The following is a 21,930-nucleotide window of genomic DNA, read 5'->3' as shown; positions in this document are numbered from 1 at the left end:
ACAGTCCTGGTCACACAAATGTAGTAAGTACCTAAGTATGTTATGTGAGAATTATGCAAATATCGTATAAGCTGTGTGCTAGCATTATTGCATAGTACTGAGACGTGAAGATAGAAGTCGGCGCCGGAGTTTTTTCGTGACATTGTGCGCTTGCGCTTCGGTCCGATCGCCGCACGGTGTTGAGTGCGGATTCAAGCTACGCGCCAACACTTTAAAGGTAGGTACATAATTTTAATTGGAGGAATGGGGTGACTTTGAGTTTGGGAAATAATCTTTAATAGTCGGAAAATTACATTAAAAAATACGGAATTTGGTTCTGATGAAATTTAATCAGTCGGCAGCGGAAGCCCCATTTACATTAGGTACCTACAACCTTAATTTTACCTGTACCAACAATAAGCACATGTATGTTGTCCATTGATATTTTAACATTAATGTTCTCCGCTGCGCATTTATTTATGCTTTGCAAAATTTCTAAAAACTACATTTTAAGCATTACGACTTTTAAAATTGTTTTCCTTAAGACTTTGCTAAAAAGCGATTTGCAGTGCTGTTTTCAGACTGACATAAACCACAAAAACTGAAACATGATTTTTTGTTGAATATTTTTTTATTTAAAAGTATTAGAAATTATATAGATTCTCACCTTTTATTATTTACATTAGAAAACATCTACTTCAATATCTCTCGTTTCCACTCACCTTCTTAGCTCACCTTTTCTATTTCCTTCCGTTTTCAAGAAAGAAGTTCAGCAAATTTTGTTTTCAATATGATATGACTTCAATATTGCAAATAGGAAAATAGAAAATCTATTAACTTTTTGTCGTCTGTGCTACTGTTAAAGTGTGTCAAAAAGGGGACTGCTTCATAATTAAATGACGTTAACAATGAAATTGCTCTTGTAGGTAATTGTGAGGCAATTGTAAAATAATGATTATTGAGTACACGTGGCTAAGTTAGTACTTAATATATGTTCTCACGTTTGACTTTTAAATTTATTTGAATTTTTCCCTGAGCCTTAGTCTTTTTATGTGGCTCTTGATCGATTCAATAAAATCAATATTATCGTTGTCTTTCCGACTAATACATATAAATGCATGAATTAAACATAGACATAAATCCCGTGGTAAAGTGGGCGTTCGTGTTTAATGTAATAATAACGTAGATTTTTAATGTTTCCTCTCATCATCTGTTGACTAATTAGTAATTACCTAGCTATATCACTAAACATATATTTTGATATCTGTTACTTGTTGAATCTCTTGTGTTCTTATACAGAAAAAAACAACAAATCAAATCAACCATCGCATCGCTATGGAACAATTTCGTCAAGCCGCTTGTTCTGAAGAGCGCGCCTCGTTAAATCAGAATCATAGGTTTTTGTTTCATGACAGAGGGCCGTTCTTTGAATTTCGAGTGCTCGATTTAGTTCAATAGTAAAATAGTATCTCCACTATTAGACATTAAAATTCGTACTAAGAGAATTAAAAACGAGTAATCTTTCGTATATAAAATAACCGGTCAAGTGCGAGTTCGTTTTACTCGCGCACCGAAGGTTCCGTACAAACTTTGAATTATCAGTTGCTACCGCTTATAACAACGAAAATATTATACTTATATTATTATTTTTTGAGGTTGTTTTTTCGTCAAAAAAAGTTTATTCTACAAGCTAATCTGCTTGATAGACTATATTTGGTTGTGGTTTTTAAGCTAAAAGAATCGTATTCGTTTGTAAGTAGGTACAGCAGCTACATACAGCTTTTGTTAATTGACTTGTTGACTTAATGGCGTTACCTTTGACAAGAGTAAATAAAACAGTACAAATATACGTAGGTATTATGTATATACACTCGAGCTCTAACTTTTGTGAGGTACTTAACTTGTTATTTACAACGGCGTATAGCGCGACACGCCAGATTGGAAGTCCAATTAAAAAGTACGTAGTTACCACAGGCTTTTGTAACAAATGTATGACGACATGATGCCGTGGTTGAAAAAAGTTATTCGTAGGTACACAAAAACAATTACACAGATGCACCTAGTCTCCTAAAATATTAATTTAGACCTACTAAAATTATATTGGTCTATATGCTCTTTTTGACTTAGCTTATTGTTATAAATTTCACGTTGAGATGAAGAGCTTCGGGAGTTCCATATCACATTGGTTTTTACAACTTTTAGAGTGTAGTTTCCGAAGATCACAGCCCTAGTATATAGGTATACAGTCAGCATCAAAACTAGCGTATCAGTGTATGCGTCAAAACTATCTACCATTCTCTGACATCTTAACAAAAAGAGATAATTGTGTATGTTATACCAACATGTAAACTGCTTCAGATGCTTTTGAACACTACTTTAAATATATCTCTATTTGGGAAAGTATTAGAGGGTGGCAGATACTTTTGGCGCGTTATTTCAACGCCACTATTGATGCTAACTGTAAAGTCACGTCTGAAAACATCGACACAATCGAAGTGTCAAAAATATGTCTACACGTCTTTATGGCCCATATTAATATATTAGAGTAGTGTATACTTATTTTTGGCACTTTATCCGTATCGATATTTTCAGACGTGACTGTACAGTCAACTTGACAACCCGAGTTTTTGAGAGGTACCGAATGCACTGCTGCCCGCAATCGAAGCATTGTTCAATACGCTCTGAAAGTTTTACCGATTAAGCGTAAAAGTGGATAACAACAATATCTCCCTTATTCAAAATAGAAAATTCTTCTGTGATTTATATAGATTTCTGTTGTATCAAATGTGTATAGGTATACGTCCCACTGCTGGGCGCAGGCCTATGATGCACGAGACTTGGGGTATAGACCCCACGCTGGCCCAAAGCCGGTTGGAGGCTTCACGTACACCTTTGAATTTCTTTAAACAGATATGGACAAATAAATTTTTACTGAAATATAAATTTGACAGCAATATTCTGTTTGATTTTCCATCGTGTCCTTCTGAATTGACCTCAGCTTATAGTCAGGAAGCCCTTTAAAGTAGCAAAACCCCCTGCATTTTATAAAACTGCATGTAACAATAACAAGTTCGCTGTTGGCCCTTTTTTCAAACACACATAGTTTGCTACGGTATTTGGTTACTCTGTAGTTAGCAATGCAATGCAATGTATCGAATATTGCATGCAAGTTCTTGAATCGTCTAAATGGGGCTTTATTGTAGGCGTGCTACTGGAACAATCCAAGATATAAGATACTAGCTCAGCGGTTCCTAACCTGGGGGTAATTACCCCTGTGAGTGTAAAACTGGTATTTCACGGGGATAATATAAGCTTCATTAAAGATAACAAAGATTAGACCTATAAGAAAGACTATTGATGATGATTACTGGCAGGAGGGGTAAAATCAGGATCTCTAGTTAGTCTTAGGGGTGACAGGACACAAAAGGTTAGGAACCACTACTAGCTTCTGCCAACGACTTTGTATGTATGGGATGATGATGAAGATTTATAAAAACTATTCTATGGCCTTCTACGGGTTTCACATACGTATATTTCCATACCACATTTCATCTAATTCGCTTCCAGCAAGCTCGGCTCTCCACACATACCAGCTCTAATTTTAAAACGACTACCGAGAGTGCTCTGAAACTTTGTACTTACAATAGGTAAAGGTTTTTGCTTTATTTTGGTTATTTTATATAAATTAAATAAATAAATTAAATTAAATTAAATATCATTTAATTTCAGGCAACTATGGCCCATATATACATACCTTACAGACTAACATACAAACAATAATAAAAATCTTAAAATATAAATATCATTTTGACGACACAGTTTTCGGTTGCGCCACCTGTTATGGTGCGGTGCGGGATTCGGCAGATTCCCACGAAACCGCCGAAATATCACACCTTTCGGCTAGAAGTCCGCGCTCGCGATGGTTTCCAGCAGCGGCCGCGGGACGCGCACCACAAACGAGCTGAAGTGCACGTAATGCCGCGATAAACTGGAGCTATATAAACTAATTACAGGACTAGATATATCTCATTTCATTGTATGTGCAAAGTTTCATTACAATGCAACACGTAGTAAAATGAAAACGAAACTCTGTTTGTATTGCCAGGGACTCTTAATCGTGAAGAGGTAACAGATAGAGTCACTTTCGTATTTATACATTTAAGTACTAGCTGTTGCCCACGACTTTCAACCCCTTTTGAACCCTATTAGGGGATGAATTTTCATAAACGCTGAAATTACTTTTCTCGTATTTTATGAAAATGTCTTATAACGAAGTTTCAAGTTTTTAACTCAAGATAATGTTTGATCTCCATATATTCTTACATTCCCCTTTTCACCCCCTTAGGGGATGAATTTTCAAAAATGCTGAAACTGTTTTCTTGTATTGTAATAAAATATCTTTTTACTAAGATACAAATTTCTAGTTTAAAAAGTACACAAACTTTCATTCCATTACTAACGCCCTTTGGGGTTGAATTTCTCAACTTTGCTTCTTATCTCTTGTACACATTAAAAATCCCACCAAAAACATTTTCATATAAAATGTTGCCAAGACGAAACCACAAGGCTTACACAGTCATAAAGTAATGAGACCTCTGGGCCAAGCTTCTAACTCTACAAGCCTCCTCTCCTAACTTCACAAACTCTACACCTTAGACAAAATATGTGGCTTGGCCGTTTCGCTACCGTTACATGGGCGTAAGGTGAAAAATTTAATAACTGCACTATTAACAATATATCCCCATATTTTTTTTTATCTGGTATAATCGAAACCCAAGTTATGAAGGTTAAAAAAAACGACGAAGCGTTTAGACAAAAGGTAGGTAGTGCCCTTGCGCTTTGCTTTGATCGTCTTGGCGGGGGCACTACTGTGCCCCCAGATGTAAACTGATGTGCACTACTTTCTAGCATTTGTAGTTTAGGCGCGGCGTTGATGAGGCAGTCAGTAAATACACACGCCTTTATATATATAGTATAGATAGATTAGTAGGAATAATACTGCCTGACTCGTAGGGTTCGAACTTACAGCAATTATGAGCTCCTTTATATACTCTCCTATTTATTTTACTCGGAATCCTACTAGAATTTACTAAGCTTAGTTTTACCTATAGTATTATTACTGGTCCTATTTCAATAAGGAAGTAGCTGAACTGAATGAAGGCAATAAAAAGATTGTTGTAGCGTGTCTGTTTGAGTTATGCACTTTAAATTATTTTTCCTTGTCTGTGATGAGCAACATTGTTGTCCATATGAATTCGGATTTTATTTATACACTAGCCTCTGCCCGCGACTTCGTTGCGTAGAATGATGATCAATTTTTTGTATTTTGATAGAGATTTCTCATACATCGACTTCACCTAAAAAGATAAGATAAATAAGAGTCAAGGCACGCGTCTTCATGAATGACACGATCTATGTCGATGTATACAGGGCGTCCCACGACTTTGCCACATGGAGGGGAAGTACTTTAAATAGGGTAGTGGCACCAAAAGATAAGAAACCTGCAATCGAAACCCTCAATCGTAAGAATTTATGTCTTTTAAATAACGTAGCATCTTAAATGAAAAAAGATCATGAATTATGCATTTAATAAAATAATATCAGTACAATTAAGTGCTACTTTTTAAAACTTTTAAAGTAGCGTGTATCACTGACAAACTCCAGGAAAATCGCCTACGATGGTACGGTCATGTCATGAGGCGAAATAAAGAGCATATGACAAGGGTCGTCATGGAAATCGAAGAACCAAGAAGAGGTCCAGGTCGCCGTCCGACGACCTGGATGGGAACCATTTCCAAGGACATGAAGACGACGGATTTAAAACCCGAAATTGCACAAAAACGCCCAGAATGGCGTCTTAGGACTAGGAGGGCCGACCCCAAGAGACATGGGAAATAGGCTCGGGAGAAGAAGAAGAAGAAGAAGACAATTAAGTGCTACTTACAGTAAATTTAGGTGATTAAATGCTCGAAATGTTTGCCTTCCTGTTCTCTACACAATGCAACTCTTTTAATAATTTACTTACATATGTGTACCAAATTTCAACTTAATTGGTCCATTAGTTTCGGAGCAAATAAACTGTGACAGACGGACAGACAGACAGATGCATGAGTCTTTTCCTTTTGGGGTACGGAACCGTACATATTATGACTATCTACTTTTTTGATAGAGAATCTAACACTTGTTAGCACTAAAGCAGACTTTGAACATGGATTTGAAAAAACACTAAACTGAACTGAGTAAATGTGAAATTGGTGACTATTAACTATTTATTGTTTTCATTTTACATCTCTTAAGTATTTCACATTTTCAACTATGTATTCTAATAATATCAAGAAATATAATAAAAGCAATAAAAGAGTTATTATATTGCTTTTATTATAGTGGATAGTTATCCACTGCGAAAAAACTCTTGTTTTAAAGCTCATTTAGATTATTTTGAAACAACTTTGAAATTATGTATAGAAAAATATATCCAAAGCGTTTATTAGCACACAAAATAAATAAAAAGTTATACTTAGACAAAAAAGGCAGAAAAACGAAGATATTTTTTTTTTCGCCAATATCTCAAAAAGTATTACTATTTAAGAAATTTGAATACAATATTATTAAAGAGGAGGAAATTTATACTTTTTATTGAACGCTGAACATAGCCCCCAGCGCCTCATTTTAGGGATAAGTGCGTGGCGTGAAAATGCTAGTACGTAACATTAAATATTAGTTTAAAGGTATTCAATATATATATGTTCATATGGCGTGTTTTGAACATATACTAAATTATAATTAATTATAAACTAAGCCTATGCATCCAATATGAATATCCTCCCAGTGTTCCCAGAAGGCGCAAGCAGGCGACTCTACAGTAAGCACAAGAGTCTGTTGGAACTGTCACGCACGCGACGCATCAGGGAGGCGGTTTTTTTTATTGTACTGGACTACTAGTGTTAAAAACTTATCTTAAAGTTACATATTTTTTCAACAAGTTAGGCAATTATTAATTAACACATTTTTCTCGAACTTTCGTCTTTATCCTCGTAGAGCTCTTCTTATAGACATAGTTAACAAGATCACGTGATACATTTTTTAATAAATATCGTCTACCAAGCTGAAATGACCTTAGAGCATGTTAGACTGTTTGTGAAGAGATTTGATTGGATAACTATATTATGTTATGCGTGTGTGTGAATTTATTCATTGCATTCGCTTCTCTCGTCTCTCGAAAGCCTATATCGTTGCCTAGATTGAATCGTTTAGCATACTACCTACATAGGTACTAGTAAAAAAACCCGGTTTGTTAGTTGCAGGTATTTTTTAGGGGACTATTTTAAAAGGTGTAGTGATTACGTATGCATCTGTTTTCGTGTTGATTATAACACCTCTGTAGTTGCAGGCGTCCATAGACAACGGTGACGGCTTACCATCATGTATGCTTGTTTGCCACCGACGTGGTATAAAACAACTTATAGCTTACCTAGGCGCGACTAGCGTTGAAAAAACCCGGGAAAATACGGGAAAATTTCCAAACGACTCGTTTTTTCATGTTTCTTTCGAAAAAGACAATGCAAATTTCAGTTAATTTCAAATTTCCTACAATACTTCCGTAAAAACTAATAACGCCGAAAAACATTTTTTTTAAACTCGATAATATGTACTTAAATGGGAATTAAAACAGGTAGGTTAAGATTGTATGTCTAATGTGTTAGTTTCTGACATTTTATGGACTTTGACACTGTCGTCACTCATCAATGGCATTCTGTATGACAAATTTAATTTTTATGAATAAGACTGCAAAAAAAAATGTAAAACTGTCGAAAAATTAATTTGTTTTTTTTTTTCGGAATTTTCATACCTAGGCGCGACTAAAGAGCAACAACTGTACAATTTCAGCGCTTCAACGTTGGCCTATAATCTCTATAGTTATAAAATATCACCATGCATAAATAAATATTTGATAATCTACAAAATAAAATATTAAACAATAAAAATTAAACTATAGCCGTTCAGAAAACTTTGTTAGTAGAAAAAGGCGCTAAATTCAAATTTTCTATGAGAGCCTTTCCCTTCGCGGCTTCTTCTTCTGCTTATTAAAAAATTGTACATGAATACGAGTATGCGATATATTCTAAACCTTTCAGAAACTATTTCAAAATTCAAAACATAGCATCTGGTTTTGGACCTCAGAAAGCTATAAGCAAATCAGTTCCACTTTTTTTGGGTATCTTGGATAACTAACATCAAATAGGAAAAACGTTTTTGAATCGAAAGTAGACATTGTAGGTACTATTTTTACCTTATGTTTGGCTTCGTAAATAACTTAGGTAAATACAGTTTAATAAGTTTTAAGATGTATGTATTACGTAATTAGTTATGAAATGTATAATAAAAATGTTTTTTTCATGATGCCTAATCACGTTGGCTGTGTCTCACTAGTTACTTAGCTTTTTTTCTGTATTCTACTTATTGCAGCATTACCTTGTATGCAATAATTTACGGAGTGAATATAGAGGTCATACTGAGCAACTTTTACTACGGGACCAACACCAAAATCGCGAAAAAAAAATAGTCTCCCATAGAAAATGTAAAGGTCAGACAGCCAAAATGTATGAAACAGATATTTTTTTTTGTTGTCCTTAATTGAGTGAATACACAAGTAATCTTATTTTACAACTATTTAGTTTTTTTTATACTGCACAATGTCAAACCTAAATAAATAATAAATAACTCCATTTTTGAAAACAGAGAAATTTATACTAACGTTAAAAGTAAATACAATTCTAAAATAGATTTAGCAGGTTTCCACTCTTTAACAGTAGGTAATCATGCACAGTTTAGTAAGTAAAAGTCTTTAACTTCCTGAACTGAACTGGAAGGAACGCCTTCTAATTATTAATCCTATCCATCTTACCTTAGTGTTATTTATTATAGCAGTATATTTTCATACTCTGAATATAAAACCGATACCTACTCGTATTGGCATTCCCTTTTTAGGGTTCCGTAGCCAAATGGCAAAAAACGGAACCCTTATAGATTCGTCATGTCCGTCTGTCTGTCCGATTATTTTATGTATTTTGCTTTCACATTACAGAGCAGAAATATATTTTAATTTTGAAATTGTTAAAATACATCCTACGACATTATTATGAAAGGAACCATTCACTGGCTCCGCGTTTAATTGAGCATGTCGGCCGGCACTGAACCTTTGGAGATAGGTACGAACTTTTAAATTGTTTAGTGATTAAACTGATGAAAATGAAAAATGTGGGAAGAGAGCGGCGCAAGTCTCTGCTCTCAGAAACATTTAATAGGTATCCTTTGGCTTTTGACTTTCATAATTCCTATTATGATTATATTTTAACGACTGCTTTTAGTACGTTACCTACTAAAACCTATTAGCTTTCGTTTTGATGTTCTTGTCTGTATACGGACTGCACATCAACTGCGCTGTATATAAGTCGTACGAGTATATTGTGAGATGCAGCTCATCTGGTCTTGTCCACGCATAACACCCGTAACCAGTTTGAATTTGGAATTTACTATGCGGTACTGTAACAATGGATTGTTTTTTCCTATAATTGTTACCGTTGATAAACGTGGTGGGGCAGTGTTAAAGTCATCTTAGGACCACTGGAGGTTACCGTAACTGACTTTACAGCTTAAACATAATGTAAATGAATAACTTCCACTATCGGGTAATAGACAACAGGCTCGCCCGAATCATTTGCGCAACGGACCAAAAGTTTAGGAAACTCTTATGGCACCTCCATAACACTACATAGTCGTCAAAAAATCTATTTACTATCGATTACGCAATGTATGTTCAATTAGAGCCGTGCAAATAGTCTGGTAGGTATCGAGTGTTTAGCCGCGACAAATAGCGCGGTTCATGCTTCCGCTAGCGTCGATTTTTATTTAAATCTGTCTGTTCTATAAGTTCCATTATTTTCCACGGTTTACGTGACTTTTAACTTATTTATATCATAATAAACAAAATATTAATTTTAATAAGTATGGTATATATAATGGAAAGCTTTTCAGTTGAGTACCGTATTTAGGCCCAAGTAAGGCACACTAGATTGAAAAAAATGATGAAGTATATCAATATTGTATTACACAAAATGTAATCAACTAACGATTAAAATTAACCGACTTAATCGGGAGCAACGATTAAAAGTGACTATTAATTAATTTTTGTCTTAGAGTTACGATTTATTTAGTCGCGATTAAATTAATCGTCGACTAATTACCCACGACTATTTATTTCAATAATTAATTATTGACAAAACGCTCGCTACACTCAAGATTTCACTTCTCGAACCACTCGCTACACTCGTGATTCAATTTTGGAATCTTTTGCTTGCTCGGATATCAATATTAGCACGAGCGATTAAACAACAACTTTGCCCCCTTGTAAAACAAATAACCATTAAACGGCTTTGGGTGTTGCATGCTCCAAAGTACCAAAGTTGTAAATAACTTTAAGGATTAGGATAAACTAACATTGATATGTAGGCCTTACTGTAACTAACAAATATGAACTGTATTTTGTCTGAAATAATTTTCCTTCATACACACCTTAGGGGACTAAAGTCAAGTACTTAAGTCGCCGTGCGAGTGGAAAATAGGCAATCCAAGTGCAATAGGGCAGAAATTACTTATATCTTACATAGGAGTCCGGGACTCTTAACCAGAAAAAGTGCCAAAATTTAAATATTTTTATTTTGTCAGAATTCTTATATTCTCCTTACGATACCTATTTGGGCATGAGGCCTGCATACATAAAAATTGGTTTTGGTGTACTACTGTTTTATACAATGGTTTTAGTCGTCCACCGGCGCCAGTCACCCATACTCCCCCTATCTAATACAAAATTAATTTACTTAAACTCATCTAGTTCACGAAACCGATAAAAGAAGTGCAGTTTATATAAGATTCCTTAAGTGAGATTAACTATACTAGCAGTAAAACACACGACGAGTTCTAGTTTCCAATTAGTGAAGTCGGATGCGTCATGTTTCATGCCTTGCTTCTACGACTTTATATTTATTCAAGGATTCAAGAAGAACGCGCGAGCAATGTTACAGCTATAATTGAATAATATACCTACGAGCCAATAAATAGGTGTTTACTCTAAGACTGGATCTGACACAGGTAGTCATCAGTAAAAATGTCTCTACCTTTGAGTAATGGTATTGACAGTGTAGTGAAGTAATGATGATATAATAATTAGATGAAATAATAATTGGAATAAGACAAAGAAATGGCCATTATAGTCAGTTGGTTCACCACAAACCCACACTTGTATTTCAATACCTTTCATTCAGTAGCAGTCACATAAGCTACTATTAATTCCAATAACTACACTGTCAATCAATAGTAATGTCATTACTTAGAAGCATTATGATACTCTTTACTAGTATGATAATAAAACCTGGCTTTCCATCAGAGAAGGGACATTGTATTATGAAGGTTGGAAACCTTCACAGTCTCGTGGTAGATAACTGGCAACGATTATTTGAATTCAGAACTATCGCCCTGCTGAAGGAATAAAGATCTGCAGGCGATTTCATTCTGAAAGAGGCAAGCATACGAGTTAGCCGATATTGCTGTTAATAGTTTTGAAGAAAAAAATATCATTATATATTATCAGAAATCTACCTCGAGTGTTTACATTCCCCACCTCAGATAGACCGTATCTCTTTTACATTATGCATATGGAGTATGAGATCCATTTAGCTATGAAACGCCACAAATTAACGACATAATCTAATCAGAAGGGCTCAAGATGAAGTGATGAGTGTGAAGGAATAAGGATGTCAATGTTAACATCTCATTCCTTCGCAATGAGGTCTTGGCTTTTATTATGTTCATAAAAATAAACTCTACCTAAACAACGAATTTACAAAATTTTAATGTAAGCTATCGAGCGATATGTAAATTTAATGTTAAGATGCTTAGCGATGTGAAGATGTCATCTTAACATGCGAAATATATCTTAACAGCATTAAGGTACGAAATATATTGTAAGGTCCATTTACATAAGGCTAAGATATTTCACATTACACTACCATAAGATATCGAGCAGATATATTATTGTAACATTCGTAACTTAACAGTGTGTGACCAGTGTGACGCCCTTAAAACACTTCAAGGAAAATAAAGTACCTACCCAGTTTTAGTTTGAATCGGATATTACCCATTTATGTTTAGTAAAGAATATAAATAAATTTATTGACATCAATATTACCTAATATTTATTATCACGCGGCAAAGTTATATAAAATTTAATATAGTTTGAATATTGGATTGAAAAAAACAAGAGATATTTGCTCACACATGCATAAATATGACATTATCTATAAAAAGGGACCTTATTGTCGGTGGTGCTTACGCCATTATCAACGATGCTCCCATATTATAAACAACGCCGCGCTACGCAGTGCGGCGTAAGCGCCATCGACAATAAGGTCCCTTTTCATAGATAATGTCACAATAGTCGAAATGAATACGATGTTCTGGGGCCCATTTTTCGAACGGTAATAAATAGACTAATATTGATGAATGGACTGCAGAATGGATGTTTTTTCCTCAATACAATATCAGGGGGCCTAGCATAGAGTATATTGAAATCGCTTACGCTACGACAACGAAACGCTTTGTCTCTCTATCACTCATACATATTAGTGCGACACTGACTGTTGCGTTTCGTTCGCTACGGAGCGTAAACGATTGACATGTTGACTACGCACTCAAACATACCAGTAACACAGGTATATTTGTATTTAACTACACACAACGCTCCATATACTTACTTAGCTATTGTTTAGTTAGAATAGAAAATCTGTTCTAGGATCAGTCTACCGGTTTCGAATACATCAAAGCGTCACGCGTCATCGACAGGTTCGATCAACTGAAATCCAACGCTATAAGTAGGTATGAGTATGTTTAATCCATAATTAAGTCGGCGTCACGTTCCACGAGAATGCTGTTTAGATTAGAGTCCTATTGTAACAATACAGTGAATAGTAAGGATAATAGTTATTTTTCTATTTGTTGTAATTATTTTTCGTCTGATTTTAATAAAAGTGGCACGTTTTCGCATGTTTAAAACGCTCCTCATTCAGGGCGGAATCAAAACTAAACCCCAATTTGACTTAATATATAAAAATAAGTACATCGGGATAACTTAGAAAACGGGGTAGGTAATTTTCAAAATAAAGTCCTGCGAAGCTAACTTTGAATCGACTTAAACAGAACAAAGTGAAAGTGTGTCATTATAAAGGTCACACCTTTATCTTACCTATAGTCATTTGACATTGATGATGAAATTTATTTATTTATTTTATTAGTTTCATTCGTTTTATTAAATGCGTTTTATTCGTTTTATTACGATTATTCATTTTATTTATGATATTTATTTTATTTGATATACTAGCAACCATTGGAGGATGAGTGTATATCACAGTACTTGTGTTTATTTTGCACTTTTTAAAGTTCTAAAATGTCTATCTAGTCTATTTACACACATACATACACACACACGTAGCCACACTTTGTCATTGCAAATGCCATGCAGATGCGATGAGTGAAGATGATATGTAAAGGAATTTCATACAGCCTTATACACCAACGCCTGTAAGGCAACATTTTTTTGTTTTAAACGTCAAATTATGGTACGTCTTGGCCTTTGACCATAAAAACCTATCAGCAAAATTCTGCCAATGTGCATGTTTTTCTTTTCTTGTCTTTGAGTTTTTTTTTTGTGTTTGTAAAATATTATTTCAGGTTTTCCTAAAGGGGAACGACAATTAGATTATTTTTGCGCTACGACGCACGGTTTAGGAGATACAGCCCTATAAAGTTTTTTTTATCAGTCATGCAGTAATCTTTATACGGCCCTAAACCGTGCGTCGTATCTCAAAAATAATCAAATTTTCGTTCCTCTTTTAACAACCTCAAAGTAAAAATAAAAAAAGTGTAATGGCGTGCGTGGTAGCGCCAAATTAATCACATTTTTGTTCCCCTTCAATACCCGACGCACTGAATAACCTATCACATTAGGACATGAAATAATCATAATCATCGTCATCCTATTTTTTTATTATTATTATTTCATTGCAAGTTTGAGAAAAGCACTATAAATCTCGGCGAGAAACGGGGTTGCCGGCCGCGTATCCCTATATCTATCTATATCTACTTGGCCTGTAACCCTTCGTTTGCCGTCCTTTATAGTAATGTAATATTCCTGCACACCTAATACATTGGCATTACATTTCTACACACTAAGCACGTGACGCAATAAGTACACGTCCGCTAAACCCGTGTTTCACAGACTTTACTGCGGGCGGACTCTACATGACGTGTATGTTTGCAGTTCTCTTACATAAACATAAAAGTTAGTTAATGGTGTTCCTGTTCGAGTAACATGAACGATGTCATGTTATCTAACGGACGTATGGGAAGGTTAATGTGAAGTAGGTTTCGCATTAGCCTTAGGTACTTTTTAGGGTTGCGAAGCATAAAGGTAAAAGGGTATTATGGTGCGACTCTGTTCATCGGTCTGTCAGTCACATCTTTAAATATTTCAAGAACGCCATCGATTTGGAATATTTTATGGACAAAGCTAGCCCAGATCCATTGAAAGTGTTTTTGTTTATTTCATTTGAAATACTGTGTTTATGTAGTTGTCTTACAATTCATTTTTTAATAAAATGTAAGGTAATAAATAATTCCAATTACTTTTTTCTTTATAAAAGTAAAAAAAGAATTATGATGAGCCTTTTTTTTTATAATCTCAATATGTCTTTTTAAATTCCACTTTTTTATGGATGGATGGCTCATTTTCTATCCATTTAGCTAAATTTTGTTATGATATTCAACATGTGTCGAGTACCCAATTAAGTCTTTATTATACCCTAATCCATAATTAAATTCCATCAAATCTACCAAGAATCCGCACATACTCTAGAAGTACTGAATAAAACATTTTATGTTATGTTCATCTTATCTTATGACATCATTTATAACGGCCCAACCACTACCTATTTGAAGCCTAGCTTATTTTCCAAGTCTAACGGAACTCTACAGAAAGTTCCTATTACTTAGTTTGCTTGACCCCATTTTTAACGAGATTCTATTAAGCATATGTTACCCTGCCCTATACATACATAGCCTGCTAATATCATAACCTCTTATCTTATCGTTGCGTAGTTGGGTAAAAATTTTAAAAACCCATATCAAAGGGCATTTTCAGTATAGCGTTTTATGCGCGCCTATAAGTTCGTTTTGGAAGCGCGTGTAGGCACGTATACATATACCAAATGTACCTATAAAAAGCGCGTGTGTAATCTCGTAACGCTGAAACGGCGCAGAAAAATACGCTAATATGTAAAACCACTCGTAATCAAATGAAACGCCTTTATTCTCTTTTCTTAGAACGCGTGTTATGAGTCCGATCGATGTTAGCTAGGCGATGAACTATGTATAATTAAGTTGTAGGTAAGTACGTCATTTGTATCGTACAGTCAACATCAGAAACGAATGTAAAAAAAAATACAATTTGTTTATTTGTATATAATATCAAGTCGTTTTTGAAATACTCATCCTCTTTCTACTTCAATACCGGCTGGTATTGAAGTAGAAACCTAAAAACCTAAAACCAAATTTGAAAAGAAATAAAAATACCTATCCTGCCTACCATACATATAACTCAAAATAACCCATACATCACGGGAGATCATATTCAAATGAGGCACGAAAAATAACCATTGCTCCTCTGCCATCTTCTCTACCCTAACAGTTTTAGTTAGTCTGGTTCTACACTGTAGCCTGTCAAGTCATTTTTTAATTTTTGAAATAAGTATAGGTAAGTATCTTGGTCATCGTGGCAATAGTAACATTCTCTATCTGTGGCAGGTATGATTTTGCAGAATAACCAAGCCTGATCTGATTGTCAATATTCCTATAAATATCTAAAATTATATAGATTTTGATAACTAAACTAAGTTGCGGTTTACAGAATACATCTACGTTCATGATATCTACGTTCTAAATTTCAATGAAATATATTCTATAGTTTCCGAATAAAATGGCTATGACATACGGATAGACGGACGGAAATGACGAAATTATAAAGGTTCCGTTTTTGCCATGATGGCTACAGAACCCTAATAAAAACAGACAAGAATAAATTAACAGTTATTTCGTGAGATACATAAATTTCTCTTCCGTATTTTCTTTAATGGGCTCGGGTCTTCGACTGCATTCGTTGGTCAACTTTTTAATAATTTTCTAATGTATTGTGGCTACTTCATAATACCTAAAATAAAACTCAAAATTTTCGCAGAACATCGCATTCGCTACTAAAATCCAATTATGTTATTATACGCACAGTTAATTATCTTAATTTACAGCTGTTTCTTGAATTGTAACCCGCATAAAATAAATAACCGCACTTAATTTCCAACATACTTACTTATTTCTTCTGCTGTGTTCTGTTAGAACCGTTAATAATAAAGCACACTGAGTGTAGTACGCGAGTGCATGCTACACTACCGCCTAAATAAGTAATTAGTTGGCTATACCGACGAATGAGGCGATCATTTGGGTCGAATTAACGGAGCCATAAATACGGCCCTTGCACCGAATAGCTGCAATTGTTACGTCTTAACATGCTGGACAAGACAACAAGAATTTTAATCCCTATAATTTTGCTCCCTCTTTTAATCACTTCTTATGCCATGAAATGCGATGACATATTGGAGTTGCCCGTCGACAAGAAATTGTCGCTGCAGGAGCTACAGATGATTCCGCCAAAAGATATGATACAATGTATGGCCCAACTGGGCCGAGAGCAGATGAAGAATGAGGAAGCGACATATATTTGGACGTCAATCATTAATTACTTCGGAGGCGTAGCTGACGTGCCCGACAATATTCTTATGCTGCTCCACTGGGTCACTCCTGGCATCCCCCCGGAACATTTCTCTAACATGACTTTAAGTAGCATCGACGTGATAGAAAACTTTGGTCTGAATTACAACTTAAATGAAGCTCAAATTGCTGCTCTTGCCGACCGGGTGCGTGAAGATTTTGCCGGAAAGGAGCCAGAAGATTACACATACTATGATTTGACAGCTTTGCGTCAAATATTGTGCGGTTTTAACAGAAGTGAAATCGAGAGGATCCACCCGGCGGCGTACAGAGAAGCCGCTCTGATAATAAGTAAGCTGGAGCGCTGTGATCCGGCCGTGTTGGGAGGGTTTGCGACACTTGCGGTCCAGGAGGACGCGTTTGGGCCACCTGCTTCATGGTCAGAGTCCACGTGGGAAGTCGTGGGCAGTGTCGGAGAGTACGTCGGTGCAAAAGGACCTCAGCGATCCACCGTCGTCACCGCTGCTCCGTCTGGCAACAACACTACATAACAATATTCTTTTTTACAAAAGAAGTAGAAAGTCAGTTTGTAGAAGCAATAGATAGTATGTAGCTATTCGATAAAGATTAATAAGTTATTAGCTTGTCAACAAGGAATTAGCCTGTTTAGTTTATGGCTATTGTAGAACAAAACCCTATTTCCAACCTTTGCCAAATGTGCGGAATGAACCGGAATAGGTATTAAGTAAACAACTTGTGAATTCTCTATTACAATGCAGCCAAAATAATATTCAATCAAATGCAGCCGAGGTTTGACGGGTGCAATTTGGTTTGCCATTCAAAAAGTGCGAGGACAAACTTACTATAAAATTATGACGTAAAACATTGTAGGCACAGTGTAGTTTTTAAATACAATACAGTTAGTTGCTTTTACAATAAAAAGAATTGAATTGCAATCAATGTCAGATGTCAGATAGGTATTTACAGTTGTAATAAGAATAAATTAGAGAGGTTTACAAATAGATAATAAAAAGGAACTAAAACTCTTAATTCATATTATTTACTTCAAGAATGAGTCACGTTTGTTAAATATGATTTAGAAATTAGTTGTTATATAAATCGATAAAACTTGAATCGATATTTAATTAATCACTAGCACTGGTTAGTTTTTGCCCCTGAAAAACCGGGATATGTTAATGTGTGACTGTTTTATCCACCTACGTCCTATGATATGTGTATATTCACCAGAACTTAAGTTTTCGGTTTAAATACAATAATTTAAGTTATTTGCCTGTCGCGTTATTACCAATGTATTTTCATAATTAAATATATTATACCTACAGGTATGTGTAAAATTACTATAACCTCTCCCTCTCCCGTCGAATGATTGTCCCTATGAGGCCCAATGACAGTTCCTTCAAGTCTCTCCTGGTTGGGCTTAATTAAAAAAATAACTGCAGAAATATATTTTACGAGTACGGTCGTTTTATTACTTAAATGTTACATTTTTTAATAAAATAACGTGCAAAATAGCCAGAAAATATTTAATACATTTTACGTGGCAGCTACGTTACTCCATATAAAAATTAACTGTCATAGAGACGATCATTGGACGCGTGAGTTATTGGAGTTTTCAATTTTGGCGATAGGTATTAAATACGAATTAAAAAAGAAAACAATGTGGTTTAACGGAGATCGAGCATGATCAATACTTAGTACCTAATCATTAAGTAGGTTAGGCTCAAGGTTTGTTGTCTATACCTATTTCATGTCCCACTCGGACCTGCACCGGTTGTCGGTAGGTATTAATATTTATGAAAGCCTAATACAGATCCTACGTAGGTAGGTAGATAGGTGATGCATAGAGCGATGAGGACACGTGTCTTTTTTTATTGACGTTGTGGGAATGTAGTTACGCGTTGTTCCCCCCCGGGTGTGAGGTGAGCCCATTCTCTGTAGGTATGTGGAACTCTCACCTACCGGCTCTTTTCACTGTGAAAGAGAGGGCGCAGCGCAGCCTACCCACGAAGCCTACACCGGCATTTCCCGAAATGTGCCATTTCGGGCCGTCATCGTCATGGCATCGCGAAGATTAAATTCTAACCACGACGACCCCGGCAGCCCCAATGTCCACCGAGGCATCCGCGCCAGAGGAGGGGAAGGTCAGAAACGCCTTGATCTTCCCCGAACCCTATGTACTGACACTGAAAAACAGTGTACCTCCATGGTTGTAACCGAGTGAGGTAAATGAAAACTAGGTACTTATAGTAAAACTAAAACAATATAATAGTAAAAATATGTACAATAAAACTAACTAATATCCGTCAGTATGTGAGCCGTATATAAGTGAAAGATAGTCACTATACGATATCGTATAGCCTTAACGTCCATAGGTCCGTAGATTCTTGAGGTAACTCTGAAGAACGTATGTGGCTTCGGATGTATTTATATGTCCGACGAAGTGCGTTCACCAAGGCACCTTCAGATAAAATTGTTCATTTTAGCCTCGTCATATGTATTGTACATGTACAATAATAAACATGATTATATGACAACGCACTCCCAGAGCTACCCATATGAAAAAAATACATATTAAAGCTCGTTGGCGCCTAAGTTATTAGCAGCTGCTAACTGTTCATGTAGATTTAAAACATCATATATTTTTATATTTGATCAACGCTAACGAAGTCGTGAGCGACATCTAGTTATAAATAGCTCCCTACGTATTTAACTTGCCGTTTCTTCCAATAACACTGTTTCGATCACAGAGAGAGGTATAATTGTACCCGCATTACGATACAAGTGCAAAAATAGGAAATTCGCAACGAGTGACGATAAAATTAAATTTTCGAGTGCGGTAAAGTAGCACCATATGTACTGTAAAGAATTTTATTCCTTTTACTCCAAACACAATGTATCGCCTCTGACCCTGACACACCATGGAACTCATCCGAGTTGACCTTTATTTGCCACGAAACCTTGCAAAACATATATGACAAATGTCGATCATGAACTAAATAGAAGTTTAAGTTTTGATTCTACAAACATAATGCGTTTCGTTTACCCTATTAATTGTGCGACGTATTAACATATTGCAATTTAGAAGTCCTCTATGTTAAGGAAATTGTGCATTATTTCCTTTAGCATTCCGTACAATGTTATTAATTTTTATTTTCCTAGAACACATTGTCTTTAAACCGGCTATTAAAGCAATTGTCAACAAATTAGAAGCTCTTCGCTTGATGAGCTATTATTAATTTATTTTAGTGCAGTAATTAGGTACATGTTAGTCGTTTAATTATTAAAAAAATGATAAAATACGTTGTTGACTCCCGTTAATTGATTGTAATTTTGCTAACGGAAATTAGTAGGTATACCAAAAATACAAATTTAAACAATTAAGAGTTTTTTTTTTTTAATATCATTAATAAGATAACGGAAAAAACTAGAGTCATTTGATTTGTATATCTTATTTAAGGTTTTTTTCTTATTAATCCTTAATAAACAAAAATATAGAGTTTGAAGATTTCAAAGGACTTTTGCTTAGCCGTATAATATAGATACAGTCACATGCAATAATATACTAAGTCAACGAATCGCGTAAGATATCTGGCACAATCTTATTTGTAGTTAATGTAGAGCCTTAAGAGGATGTCATATGTGTTTGGTCTTAAGTCCATTAAGTCCCTACTCTTATTTATGCTGAACCTGAAGCATTTCTTTGCTCCCAGAACAAGCTAATAGTGCTCCATCTTCTTGTTGTTTGATAGATTGAGGATCGAACAAATGACTACGGTTACTAGACATAATTTTTAGAATTTAGATTGTCGTTAGAGCCTGCTTTCCTCAACTTTGCAAGATCCAGGGCGTACTCTTTCGATTCCGTGTTCCCTAATGAAGTAATGAGTGACTAAGTATAAATACAATTTATAATTTTATCATAGGGCTCCAACCATGACGACAGCAAGCGTGTTGCTGACAGTGAGCACCTGGAGCTGCAGCGGCGATAAATGTGAGCGCGAGGTGGTGGGGCGCGCGGCAAGGTCCGTGGCGGCCGTGGCGGCGCGCGAGCTACGCGAGACGGCCGCCACCAGGGAGCAGGCGCTGCGGCTCATGAGGGAGTGGCTACGGCAGAACAAGGACGTCGCCAACGTACGACAAGGTACCGCTTTGTACCAACTGGCACCTAGTTTTTAATATTTAGTGACTACAACGGGTCCAACGCGAGATAATTTCGTCATTTTCCATTCATATCCAAAGTTTCAGCTGGGTTGCATCCGTTGTGGTCACGGATGACTGACGCCCTAGCAATGGATGGGTAAACAACACTGAACTATCCGAAAATAGTAATATTACTATGCATTACTAACCCGTTACACTTAGCACTGATTGACTAGCACGTTATCAAAACAAACCTTTATAACATTTATAAAATCACTTTTATATACGTCACGACTGATTACTACTTCAGTTTTACTATGTCACTGAATGGTGATATATTTGCACCATACGAGTATCAGCTTTACACAACCTTCTTAGGTCTTTTATAGAACTACTAGGTGGTATTTGAGATAAGTTCTCTTTCTTTTTCCTCGCGTTGTCCCGGCATTTTGCCACGGCTCATGGGAGCCTGGGGTCCGCTTGACAACTAATCCCAAGATTTGGCGTAGACACTAGTTTTTACGGAAGCGACTGGTATCTGACCTTACAACCCAGAGGGTAAACTAGGCCTTGTTGGGATTAGTCCGGTTTCCTGACGATATTTTCCTTCACCGAAAAGCGATTGGTAAATATTAAATGATATTTCGTACATAAGTTCCGAAAAACTCATTGGTACGAGCCGGGGTTTGAACCCGCGACCTCTGGATTGTAAGTCGCACGCTCTTACCGCTAGGCCACCAGCGCTCTCTTGAGATAAGTTCTCTCGACTGTTATAGCAACCCGAAAATGTTTACTAGGACCCCTAACAGATCTATTAAGCTGTGGGTTCTCCAAAACATATGAAAAAAGACGTGTAAGTACTGCTTTATAAATAAAAACTAAACTGGAAATTTACAAAATCTCTAAGTCATGATCGGTTGG

General features: G+C 35.8%; 2 protein-coding genes across 2 annotated transcripts in view; both read left to right on the top strand.

Moving 5' to 3' along the window:
• Nucleotides 1-59: 59 nt before the first annotated feature.
• LOC133534532 (retinaldehyde-binding protein 1) overlaps nucleotides 60-21,930 on the top strand; it is a 33,861-nt gene continuing 11,990 nt past the window's right edge. The window contains exons 1-2 of the mRNA XM_061873699.1: nucleotides 60-217; nucleotides 20,793-21,010. Of these exons, the coding sequence (XP_061729683.1) occupies nucleotides 20,803-21,010 (208 nt within the window). The 5' untranslated portion in view covers nucleotides 60-217; nucleotides 20,793-20,802. The remainder of the gene's footprint in view (nucleotides 218-20,792; nucleotides 21,011-21,930) is intronic.
• Nucleotides 16,553-17,965, top strand: LOC133534541 (uncharacterized). Its single transcript, XM_061873709.1, has one exon. The coding sequence runs from the start codon at nucleotides 16,647-16,649 to the stop codon at nucleotides 17,397-17,399; it is 753 nt and encodes a 250-aa protein (XP_061729693.1). The 5' UTR covers nucleotides 16,553-16,646; the 3' UTR covers nucleotides 17,400-17,965.

The sequence above is a fragment of the Cydia pomonella genome, chromosome 1, assembly GCF_033807575.1.
Source record: "Cydia pomonella isolate Wapato2018A chromosome 1, ilCydPomo1, whole genome shotgun sequence".
NCBI lineage: Eukaryota > Metazoa > Arthropoda > Insecta > Lepidoptera > Tortricidae > Cydia > Cydia pomonella.
The sequence above is the reverse complement of the archived record's forward strand: the minus strand, read 5'-3'. Positions and strand labels throughout refer to the sequence as shown.